The 12617-nt window shown below is 40.4% G+C and overlaps 1 protein-coding gene across 2 annotated transcripts in view; it reads right to left on the bottom strand.

The window, feature by feature from the left end:
- Positions 1–12617, bottom strand: part of DLG2 (discs large MAGUK scaffold protein 2) — a 1037179-nt gene that overhangs the window by 556686 nt on the left and 467876 nt on the right. For both annotated transcript variants that reach the window (XM_050914840.1, XM_050914880.1), the window contains one exon: positions 10968–11129. In XM_050914840.1, coding sequence (XP_050770797.1) covers positions 10968–11129 — 162 coding nt within the window. The remainder of the gene's footprint in view (positions 1–10967; positions 11130–12617) is intronic.

Raw genomic sequence — 12617 nt, 5'->3', positions numbered from 1 at the left:
TACGTTCTCTTCACATTTGGAAGATAACAGATGCAATTCAGTGTGCTTGAGTCTGTTGGTGGAAAAAATCAGTTGCATCTATTGTGGCTCCGAGTTTTCTGTAAGTCTTAGTAGAATAAAAGCTGGCCAGAGTCCTGCCATTTCAGTGGGCAACTGTGATTGACTAGACTTGGTAACATTCAACTGTATTCCATACGGCTTTTGCTTGGGGGGAAGAAAACCTACCTTCCAGTAGTAAGAGAAATAACACAAACTATTCGTAAAGACCATGTACGACAAAAGGGAGACAGGGAGAACCATGTCTCCTATTCTCTCAAAGCAGCCAAAAAGCAAAATGATCAATAAGAGTGCAATTGTCTTGAACAAGAAGGCCGTCAATCGTTACATGTTAACAGCTACCGGGTACAAACTTGTACTTCATGGGTGGCTTGCAATATTAACAAGATCCATGTGTAGGTGTAGGAATGGATATAACAGAAAAGTAAGGAAGAAATATCTAAAGGAGAAATACAGGAATGGATCCTGAAGGTAATTCAGAATTCAGAAAAAGTAACAAGAAAAAGGTACACTGATTAACTACGGAAAAGAAAAACAATAGCATGGGAATGGAAAAGACAGCAAAAAGTACTGTGAGAAATCAAGTTAGTAAACAGTGCAGATCTTAAAAAAAGTCACCTGAGTCATCAAGCCTGATGACTATTTTTTGACATTTTCCCCAATTGCATCAGCTTCAGTAGCAATAGTCTTTGAAAGATTATTGGAAAGCAAGTAACGTGATCTGCTGAAATAGATATGTTGAAGGCAACCAAATGGCAAAAAGAGTTTTCCATTTAAAAATCTTTCTTAGAAGTCTCGATTAGCTATTGATACCAAGATGTCACACAACAATAATCTCTAAAACTCTTATTTAGACTAGATTCTTGAAAAGAGTTGGAAAATAATAGCCAGTTCAGAAAGATCTTTTTTCTTTTAAATGCCAAAATTCTGTTGTTTTTTTCACAGCTCCACAGTCCACAAAACTACATTACAGCAAGATGAAATAAGAGCCACGAGAAACAGGAGTTTAAAAAGGAAGCACTTGGAAACAAAATGTGTATTAGCTTAAGCGCTTCTTAGTCAGGCTGCCAAGATATTCTTCCATAAGTTCTGACTAAACAGATTCTGCCCTCTTCAGCCGGGAGGCTGCACCCATCCAGAGCTTCTGGAGCTGCAAATTTCTGCTTTGTACTTTCTTTTACACCTGATACTGACAAAACCAGAACGTTTTTGATGTGTCACATCATTGGATGTATAAACGCATATATCTTCTATTGAGTGAGTGAATTATCAAGATATTCCTCAGTGAAAAGGTATTACGGCACTTTAATGATTCATTTAAAATGTAGAGTACATTCCCAAGTGTCAGTAGTAGCTGAAGTCTGACAAAAGGGCATTTCAGCTACTGTGCTTAGGGAAACAACTGGTGTTAAACCTGTCTGACATCTCGGAGAAAAAGCCCTCCTGTTACAGTCTGACTAATAAGGCCAAGATGCTTTATTGCACTTTTCATCAGTAGGTCACAAAACACTTTGGAAAGGTGGCAAACATCATTACAGACACTTTAAAAATATACTGATATCCTTGTACTCCTAGACTCGAAGAAAGGAACTGAGAGAACATACAAATCTTATGTTTGTAGCATCTAGTAGTGATTCCATGGATTTATTGGATATATTTCATTTATTTCAGCTGGGGAAAAACCCCACCTTTCTAATAGTACATCTCTCTCTGTTTATTTAATATTCTATTAGTATTTCATATGACCAATACCTCAAGGAAAAAACAGCTCAATGAGTTACAGGGAAGCAAGGAGTACTAACTAGTACTATGTAAAACATTACAGAAAGACAAGGAGAAAAAGACATTCCTGGAATCTCATTTTCTTGATTATAAGTGAGAGACATGGCCAGAAATATTTGCAATATATCAGATTTTTTTCAAAAAATAAGATTCAGGAACAAGGCTACCCTTAAGGAGAAATCTACTATCTGAAAAGAATAAAAGATAAAACAGCCAATTAATACAAATGGATAAAGCACCCAGTAGATCAAGAACAGAGAAAGTCTCCTGAAACTGCAATTCAGATTAACATTTGAAAAGACCTTCAATACCTAGGAATCCCATATAAAGTAAACAGTGTCCATAGCCTGAAAATATTTTCAAATTCCTTTGAAAATTCCTTTCTTTATTCTTCAGGCAAATCTAACAGCATATAATAGGCTAGTAGATACTGTCAGAATTTGCTTTGCTTGTGTCCATCAGAGCTAATCATTTATTTTGCCAAAAAATAAAGGATTGCAATGCCTGAGGTTTACCTTAAGTTGCTGAGATTTCTGCAATTAAATCACCCACTGACAGAAGCAATTCTATTTGGTTTCTTTTTAATTCTCTCAGAACCTAGAGAGATAACAAGATACTGTCTGCAACAACATAAATCATGTGGAAAGACATCAATCAGAAATCCATGGCAAAAAAATCAAGCACACAAAACAATGGACTTAGCTATGATGACAAAAAACCAAAACTATTCTTCTTTAGTAACTATTCCTCACTGTAACATTCAAATTTTGCACCATTTTATGACTTTCTTTAGAGTAAGACAAGGATTGCAAAAATGGAAGACATTCCTGCCCACATGAAACTGAGACACAAAATATTGTTCAGAATACTAATTTATAAGCTGCTTATTTTGCCTTGAAACATAATGAAATAAAATAAAAATTCAGAGCTACTTTTGCCACTTCTCTAAGAGCAAGAACAAGCATAGGCACATTTGTATGTTTCCTTTGTCTCTTTTTAATCCGATTGCATTTTTATATTAAAAAACATAGATCACAGATACAGATCTATGATATATGCTTATCTGCTGTTACAGTAAGAGATAAGAGAAAAGCAGTACATGATTAAACATGTAACAAGTGTTGTATCTTAATGAAGCAACCTACTGAATATTCAGTGGAATTCACTAACGGATACAGACTGCAGCATGGGGCTTTGCCAATAAATGCATATTAAAAAGGAGAGGGGAAAAAAAAGACAACCCCCCCCCACCAACCCCAAAACACAAAAGCTAGGAAGCTACCAGGGCAGAGAACAAAAGTATTATTATAAGATCATTGCTACTAGGCTGAGCCACCCTGGGGCTAAAAAAATGCTTCATGTAGATTAGCTATACTTATGAAATGTAGTCAGTGTAAGCAAAGAAAAGGATGCAAGCTTAAATTTTAGATGGCTTGCTAATATATCCATGCATACATTAGTATGTCCTCTATATAACCCCAATTAATTTTGTAACTGCAAGAGAAAACTTCAGACTTCTGTTCCTGACATGTAACAAAGCGTCAGCCTCTCACAGTCCTCCACGGCTCTTAAGAGCCTCTGAAATGCGGCATCTTTGCTCTGGAAGAACAGCCTGTGCTATGGCACAGCCTCAACTGTTTGTCACACCTGAACAACAGAAATTAAAACGAATTCAGCCTTATCTTGTTCTCTTCCCTATCTGATCTTCACCTCTAACATGGGGTTCTTTCCCAGTAACAGGAATTAAGAACGTTCAGCAGCTCTGGGAAAATAAATGGCGTTTCTTATCAGTTAGATGATCCCCCCAAAAGCACTAGGAACTGTATTTACACAGGAGTATCAGGCATGGTAATGCTGAAAGCTGCAGCAACTAGCTTTTCCTGTGTAAATTTGGTTCCCTGGTAGCTAGAGGTATTTACAATTACATGAGCAGAGGACTTTCCTGCAATTTATCATTTAAAACAGCTACACAGGCCTGTTGAGTGTATTTTCTAATGTTTTGCAGCTCTATGCAGCAACATCTCGAGTTACTCTACAGCTCACGTGATCCACTGCAACATCATGAGAGTCTTGGAGTCTGCAATTTTCACTACCTGTGACCAGTGCATGACTTCTTAGTATTTTATACAGAATTCAATAGTAAAACAATAGTCCACAAAAATTTTTTGAATTGAGAAATGGAAATGTTGCATCTGAAAAAAAATCGGTATAGAATGTTTTGACCTTATTTCTCTAGAACTCAATTTTTATTGAAGTCAATGTTAATTCATGAAATAAATAGCTCTTAACTAATCTATGTTTTTAGACACAAAAAATTACTCTTTATGACAGTTTCCAGGAAGCTCAGGCTAAGACGTTTTTCACAGGTTAATTAATCTTCCAGGCTCATCCTCAGAGCCTCTTTCCCCATCTTCGTTAATTTGTCAGAGAAGCACAGCAAGCACTGTAGTGAGGCCTGACTCACGCTCGGACACGGAAGGCTTCAGAGATGACGAAAAAGCTGTTTCATGAGAGACAGAAAAGAGGGCGTGCCAGATTCCATGAGCCTTCCCAGGAATGACCTGCCTGCACCGAGGTGTATAAAAAGAAGAATGATAGGTGTGCAAAGGACACATTACACACTTATCAGAAGATGGGAGCTGGGAAAGAGAGAGATCTGGCTTGGAGCAGAAACAAAACACCTTTTCCCCACTAGATACAGAGAATCTCAAGTAATGGGTAAGATAGGGGCTTTTGCCGTCATCAAGGAAAAAGAACAAATGGAATCAATGTGCTGTGGTGATGGGAGAAGCAAATCTCCTTCTGAAAAGCAATTTGCACAAATGTCAATTCATGTCTACCCTTAACTTTGGAGACCACTAAGCAAATGAATTGCCCATTTGCTCCATGTGGAGACGGTTTTTCCCTCTCTCCAGTGGAAAGTCATTCCATCAATCCTGACTTTCTGTAGGCTGTCAGCAACCCTGCTAAGCTGCAGGACAGCACCCTGGGACAGAAAGAAAAGGAGGAATATCCAGAGCGGCTCCTTCCCTTCTAGAAAGTGCGGCCATCAAACATGAGGCAACTGAAGAGGTTTCTGAAGTTCGTTATTTGAAAATATCTTAGGCTAAGATAATAACAATAATTTACCTGGCTACTTGTTTTTGCACAACTGCCATTGATGCTTGAACTCAATGTGGAGATAGCTGGAGTACCTTGACATTTAAAATGTTCAGGCAACCAAGGAGATGCAAGATTCTTACATGGATTTTTACTTTTAGGCTTATGTAAAGGAATCGGAATATACTTAAAACAAAAATAAATCTAACATCACAATAATACTAATAAGGTTCATTTAGAAGCCAGAGTTTTCGTTCATTTAATGAACACTGATTAGCTCTATTCCTAGGAGGAAGGGAAAGAGAGGCGCATTTAATTTAGAGACAGAACTTGCATGTCTGAATTTCAGGTATGGTTGTGTTGTATTCAGATTTCCCAACACACCAGGGATTCACAAGACACCTAATTTCTAACAAGGCATTTTTACTGAATTAGCACTTTCTAAACCATGTAAGAAAAACCTCCATAGCGTGTCACTGAAGCGTTAGAGCTGCAGAGCAAAGGATTCTGAGCTTACTGCACCATCTAGTGTCAAACGAGGGAAAGTGCAAGGAAATTATTTTAAACTATCTTTTCATTCCATTACATACTTTTTCCTTTAACAGATTAATAAAACGCAATTTCATCAACTGCATAAGTTGCAAAGAACATTTATCATCTTAATATGGCAACTCTCTCTTTCACAAAACTTCTCGAATGTTAGCATTTTCCCAAATGTTAATACAGTCACATAACTGAAAACTGCCTTTACAACATCAGTGTTTGACATTCAAAGTTGCTGAAGCTGTTGTAAATTTTATCTTCTCCACACTAATAAGTAGATCAACCTTTAACAGAAGTTTGCAGCTTTCTAAAATTAAGCATTTTCCAGAACTGAGTTGAGTGTACAGGAAATGCTACGGGACAGTAGAAAAGCAAAGTTAATACAAAAGATCTGTAAGTTACAGAAGTAAAAATTACAGTGAAAAGAGGGTCTAGTTTTCAGCACAACTGTTCTTGCTCATTATTATCTTCTGAAAGGAAGTAATCTGGCTAGTGCATATTAGATTTTAGGTACTTGAAAGATAACAAGACATGTCTAACATCAATATGAGAAAACCTATTCACATTCCTAAACAGTGTTTATCATAATCAGTATCTGAGTGTCTCAAAGAGATTTTCAGAATGTCTGAGGACCAGATTTCTGATTATTCAGCACACAAAACTAGTGTAAGGTTGTTAAAGAAAATTCTTTTTATATTTTGGTATCTAAAAAAGACTTCTGAAGTAATCAATAATGACGAGCTCCACTGGGATATTTCTGGACTACATCAAACCACATAATCTGGAATATGAAATTACAGCCAAGTTCTTTAACAATTTGTACACAGCAACTTGATATCAAATTTAAGATGCATCTGTTCTATGCAACATGGACTATATCAGGCATTTTGAATCACACATGTTAAAAAAGATGGGCTGAATCCTTCCATCCTGAGTGTTAGAAAGTCTTTCAAGAATCCCTGGAATGTTTTACTTGGAGATGTACACAGGGCTATAGACAGGCCCATGGTCTCTCTGCCTGAACTTCAAAGATCCATAAAACTTGTCACTGTAATGATGCAAGTCTGTGCTCAAGCTGTCAAGCTGGCTTATGGATGCACACTGAGGTGTTCACTGGAAACGTGGAGCACAGGCAGGGTGATGGTAGCAAGCAGTCTACCTATACAGACAAAGTATAACACCTATGGTTTCCAGAGACGGCTGTGGGTACTGGTCACTTGCGGGGGCTGGAACCAGCCACCCTGAAAGGCAGTTTTCTGATTGCATGATCTTTGCAGATTTCTTTCCAAATGAACACAAACGTATGGAAACAAGCAACTCTTTCCTCTGCCAAACTCAAGTCACTTAGGAAAAGTGATATGATTAAGATGGATATGTGGCTTGGCCTTGGGACAACACTTTGACTCCAAAGCGTCTTTTACTAGATTATTTTTATGCTCAAACATTTTTCTTTTATGATACTATTTCAAACATTAAAATATTGGGCAAATCATCCCGTCATCAGGGCATTTTGCAGCCGCTAAACACAAAAGCCTGCCTCAAAAATTCTTTGAGAGCTGCCCCCTGGTGCTGCAGACCCCGCTGTGAAATTCAGGCAGCGAAACGCGAAGTCAGGCAGTGACTTATCCCCACTCAGTCAGACAGCCACCCCCTTCTCACGCAACGTGCTTGCCGGGTGGGTGGCTGGTCAGACAGACAGTCCTAGTGACACACAGGAGGTGTGCGATCCATCTCTTGGTACAAGCAAACGTGTGACTTTCATTTACACACGTTTTCCCTTTGCACCAAATGCTCTGACCTGTATTCAGAAAACTGGGGCAGAACGAGTCAACCTTTCCAGTGCACCCAGCTCTCGGAGTTTCCTGACAGCTTTATCCCACTGCAGCTGCCAGTGTCTTCTCACTCCTAAGAAGCTGACAGGCTGTATTTGGACCCCAGCATTTGTTATATATCCTCAGAGTAGGATTCCAGCAGTTCCACCTCTCACACAAGGCAACGAAATATTTAAATTGCAGGCACACTTATCCAGCCAATCTTTAAAAACCAGTATTTTACATTTCCCTAGGAAGGCACGCTATGGGTTGAGAGGCAGTATGCCTCAGATTTAGCCATTATTCAGCACAGCCATGTTTACACAATACTGCTGAGAAGAGAGCGGACTACTTAATGATATCAGACAATAGGATGGAAAGTCTGTAATTCAAGACAACAACTAACTCTGATTGGATTTTGGAGAGTTTGGAATGCTGTTTCTCAAGTATGTGGAAATCACCGTGACAAAAAGCTTCTGAACAGGGATTTCAGCCAATTCCCAGAAACAAAAGTGAATCCAAAAGAAAATCATGCCTGACAAATTTAGTGGCCTTCTATGATGGAGTTACAGTGTTGGTGGATTCAGGAAGAGCCACTGATGTCATCTACCTGGACTTGTGCAAGGCATTTGACACTGTCCCGCATGACATCCTTGTCTCTAAGTTGGGGAGACATGGATTTGATGGATGGACCACTTGGTGGATAAGGAATTGGCTGGATGGTCGCACTCAAAGAGTTGCAGTCAACAGCTCTATGTCCAAGCAGAGACCAGTGACGAGTGGCATTCCTCAGGGGTCGGTATTGGGACCAGCGCTGTTTAACATCTTTCTCAGCGACATGGACAGTGGGATTGAGTGCACCCTCACAGCAAGTTTGCCAACAACACCAAGCTGCGTGGTGTGGTCGACACGCTGGAGGGAAGGGATGCCATCCAGAGGGACCTTGACAGGCTTAAGAGGTAGGCCCGCGCGAACCTCATGAAGTTCAACAAGGCCAAGTGCAAGGTCCTGCACATAGGTCAGGGCAATCCCAAGCACAAATACAGGCTGGGTGGAGAATGAATTGAGAGCAGCTCTGAGGAGAAGGACTAGGGGGTGTTGGTTGAGAAGAAGCTGAACGTGACCCGGCAGTGTGCTTGCAGCCCAGAAAGCCAATTGTATCCTGGGCTGCATCAAAAGAAGCGTGACCAGCAGGTCGAGGGAGGTGGTTCTCCCCCTCTACTCCACTCTTGTGAGACCCCACCTGGAGTACTGCGTCCAGCTCTGGGGCCCCCAACATAAGAAGGACATGGACCTGTTGGAGCAGGTCCAGAGGAGGGCCACAGAGATGATCAGAGGGCTGGAGCACCTCTCCTGTGAGGACAGACTGAGAGAGCTGGGGTTGTTCAGCCTGGAGAAGAGAAGGCTCTGGGGAGACCTTATAGCAGCCTTCCAGTACCTAAAGGGGGCCTACAGGAAAGCTGGAGAGGGACTTTTTACAAGGGCATGTAGTGATAGGACAAGGAGTAATGGCTTTAAACTGAAAGAGGGTAGATTTAGATTAGATGTAAGGAAGAAGTTCTTTATTGTGAGGGTGGTGAGGCTCTGGACAGGTTGCCCAGAGAGGCTGTGGATGCCCTATCCCTGAAAGTGTCCAAGGCCAGGTTGGATGGGGCTTTGAGCAACCTGGTCTAGTGGAAGGTGTCCCTGCCCATGGCAGGGGGGTTGGAACTAGATGAATCTTTAAGGTGCCTCCCAACCCAAACTATTCTATAATTCTATGATTCTATGATTCTGTTTTAGATAGGAAGGGTACCGTAGTGCCATGAGCTCTAGTAAAAGGTTTACTCCAGCCTCCTGAGCTAATTCTCTACTGAAGGTTAAAAGACAGGACATAGACCGCAAAAGAAAGAAAGCAGGAACTTCAAAGCCATCTGAAGAGACAAATTACTAAATTTAGATTAAGTGGCAGGCGTAAGACATTATGAATCTGAAGGAAAGAATGGAAAGGGACAGAGTCAAAGACAGAAATCTTCAGGCTGAGGAGAGAACTTCCAGAAGACACTTATTTCCAAAAGGAAATACTATATAGCTCCTCTCCTCCCATCACTTCAGAAAACAGCAGCAGACAACAACTTTCTCCTGTCACAAGAGAAAATCAGACTGGGAGCTGTTTTAAGGCAACTGTAGATGTCTGGGGATACCCTTCATCTCACTTCATAATAAACTTTTTATCATCATTGCTGCATTATCAGCTTGGATCATGCAGCCTTACTTGAATGTCTCCAAATGTGAAGAAAAATATCTGTTTTTGACTTTCATGAATAAGAAGCACCACTATAATCTTAATACTCAAGGAGCCCTAGAGGAGCAGGGATGTTTCCCTTCCAGGCAAGAAATTGCTTTGTCTGTGATTGTCCCCTGAGGTTACACAGAGGCCACATGGAGGTAATCCCTTCCTAATAACTAAATTGATCTACTTCAGCGTAAGAAGATATATCACTGCTTGATACTGTTGGCTTCTGCAGTAGAAGTTAGGTAAGCAACTCAGAAAGCTGCTAGAACATGAAAAGACAAACAACATACAAACTACACACAGGAACAACAAAAGCAGAGGACAAAGATTGATTCATGTGGCTATTCCATGAAGGCTCAATGAACACCCACTGCATTCACACCAATCTTTAATAATAAACGTTTCCTTTCACTTGTAACCGCACTGTAATCATTCTGCTAGGCAAGCGATGTACTTTTCACAGGCTTTGAGCACCAGAAGGAGCAAAGCCTATCTGCCTTGTTTGCTGCTTAGTTAATTGGCGGAATAAAACCATTACCCAGAACATCACCACCTCTAGTAAAAAATATTCTTATTTTTTCCCCCTTCCCAGGCCTAGTAGAAAATAAAATAGGAAAACCATCATGCTCATCAGTCCATCTATGCTCCTTTCAGAGAAGATTTAGGAACATCTTCAAACTACTGCAGTCTTATTGAAGAACAAATATAATTTTCAGAAATTAATTTCTTTTTTAGTTAATATACAGGTTTACCATGAAGATAAACACTTTTTGCCCAGCCAGATATATCGGAGGACACCAGACACACATACAGAAAAACCTTCTATATTTCATAAATAGTTGCCTTAGTTAACATCACTCTGAATTGCAACAAAACCCACAGAAAACAGCAAGTGCTTGAGTAGTAAGGATCTGAATAGTGGCAAATGAGCTCCCTTTTCAGGCATAACTTATGACTTTGATGTAGCTTTTTGAGAGACAGAAAAACCAGGACTCCATCAGATGGTTACATTTACAGTATTTTTTTCAATTTCTGAACAAGGACAATCAGGAAGGGAAGTCTGCCATTCTGAAATCACCGTGATATTGAGGCCAAGAACCTGCGTTATTCCTTTCTCAATGTACAGAAAAGAAGGCTCATTTGCCAGGAGTGATTTTTGCTCAAGCAAAAATCTCACTCAAAGCAAAAAGCTCACATCTCAACACAAAGCTTTGCCAAATAAACCATTACCTGTTATACTACAGCAAGCCTTAAAAACCCATCACAGGACAATGAATCTGCAATGATACCTTTCAAAAAGCAGCTTGTCTGTTTGTATGACAAAGTAAGTTTCCCAAGCATTTCATGCTGCATGTTCTCTCGTATTTGAGGACCAAAGCCACAGTGAATATTGATCCTACCTTCAAAGGAGAAATGTGCGACTGTAAGACGTATCCATGGACATTCTCTATTTGAGACAAGTTCTTCTCTGACACATGAACAAGCTCTGGGCCTCTCACTTCGTGGGTTAATCGAGGCAAAGTATGATCATGTGGAGCGTCCTCATCTTGATAACGATATTTCTAGAGAAAAAAGATAGCAAGAAAGAACAAATAAGCTTTGAGGAGGGAATGCACATGTATTAGTGTAAATATGGGATAACAGATAAAGTATCAGACATTAGGCAATATAATCCTTGGATTTCCTAATCTGTTCCGGAGAGAATACCTCATTCTTTTTTTAACATTTCATCAAAGAGAGAAAATGTGGTATATCACACTGATACACAAAACTCTCACCATCAGATAGACATCTGAGATGATATACTGTCACGGGCTGATACTGAAAAGAAAGACATGTTGATCGGCTGAGCTGTAGCATCAGCTCACATTTCACACCCCCATTTTAATAACTCTGCACCTCTATAGCCTTTCTCTGCAAAATATTTGAGTCATTTTCCATTTAGTACCATGTACTCTGATGCTGGAGAGCACACATGCACTTCCACAGAGCCACAGGCAGGCAGAAAATTACTCTCCAGTGAAGTTTTCCCCTTACCCTGAAGACTACCTAGGGTGTGAGGTGTTATAACTCCCTGCTCCATGGAGAGGCAACATAAGAAACAGGAGGTAAGCAACTTGTCCAGATCCAAAAAGAAGCTTGTAACAAGGAATATAACACTAAAAATGAAATTAAATGACCAGATCTGTCCTTTAGCTAGAATCCTTTTTAAAAAGGCACCATCCACTTGGCTGACGGGCCCAGCTGTGTCTTTTGGTGGGGCTGTTGGAGCCGACTGGAGCCGGCTGGAACCGGCTGTGTCTGGCAGGGGCAGCCCTGACCTCTCCTCACAGAGGTGCCTGCAACCTCCCCAGTGCCAAAGCCTTGCTTTTTATACCCGACACACATACACACCACTGTTTTGAGGGAGAAGACTACCAAACGAATTCACATGGCGTAACGCAGTGGTGGGGGATGTTGAAACGTTACAGCAGGGAGCAGGAGGAGGAGAGCAGAGTGTAAATCAGAAAGGGAATTCCTAAGTCTTTGGCAATAAGAGAGGGGCAGATAGTGCCATTGTAAATGCCATTTTCAGCTGACAGGAATCAAAGACTAAGACTTATTTGGAAGGCCATATAAGAAGTCTTAAGTTCAGGTACGCTCACAAGGATGTTGCGAAGCAGACCTCTCTGCTTGCTCCTGCATTTCACTTTGACCACTCAGCTCTGGGTGTTACTTCATTTACTCATCCCTCCAAAGGAAATCATCCCAGTTTATTCCTGCCTTCACCCTCACGTATGCAAATGGTTCAGCAGTTGCCAGTTATTTTCAGAATACGCACGTGACATGATTTATTCTCTTCTGCTTTTCTGGGATACGCCTGCAACCCTTCACATATTCACTTTTCAGATAACATAATTAATGAATCTATAAAATGACTGGCACCAGACAAGTATGGTTTGGGCAAGAAGCCATCAGTCTAATAGATGGTACTCCAACCAATGTCACATTAAAGGCTTGGCACACAGATCATTTAAGCCCCAAGCAATCAATTATTTTTTGAATCTAGT

This window comes from Gymnogyps californianus, chromosome 1 (assembly GCF_018139145.2).
Source record: "Gymnogyps californianus isolate 813 chromosome 1, ASM1813914v2, whole genome shotgun sequence".
In the NCBI taxonomy this organism is placed as follows: domain Eukaryota; kingdom Metazoa; phylum Chordata; class Aves; order Accipitriformes; family Cathartidae; genus Gymnogyps; species Gymnogyps californianus.
Note: the sequence above shows the minus strand (reverse complement) of the source record. Positions and strands in the feature narration are given on the sequence as shown.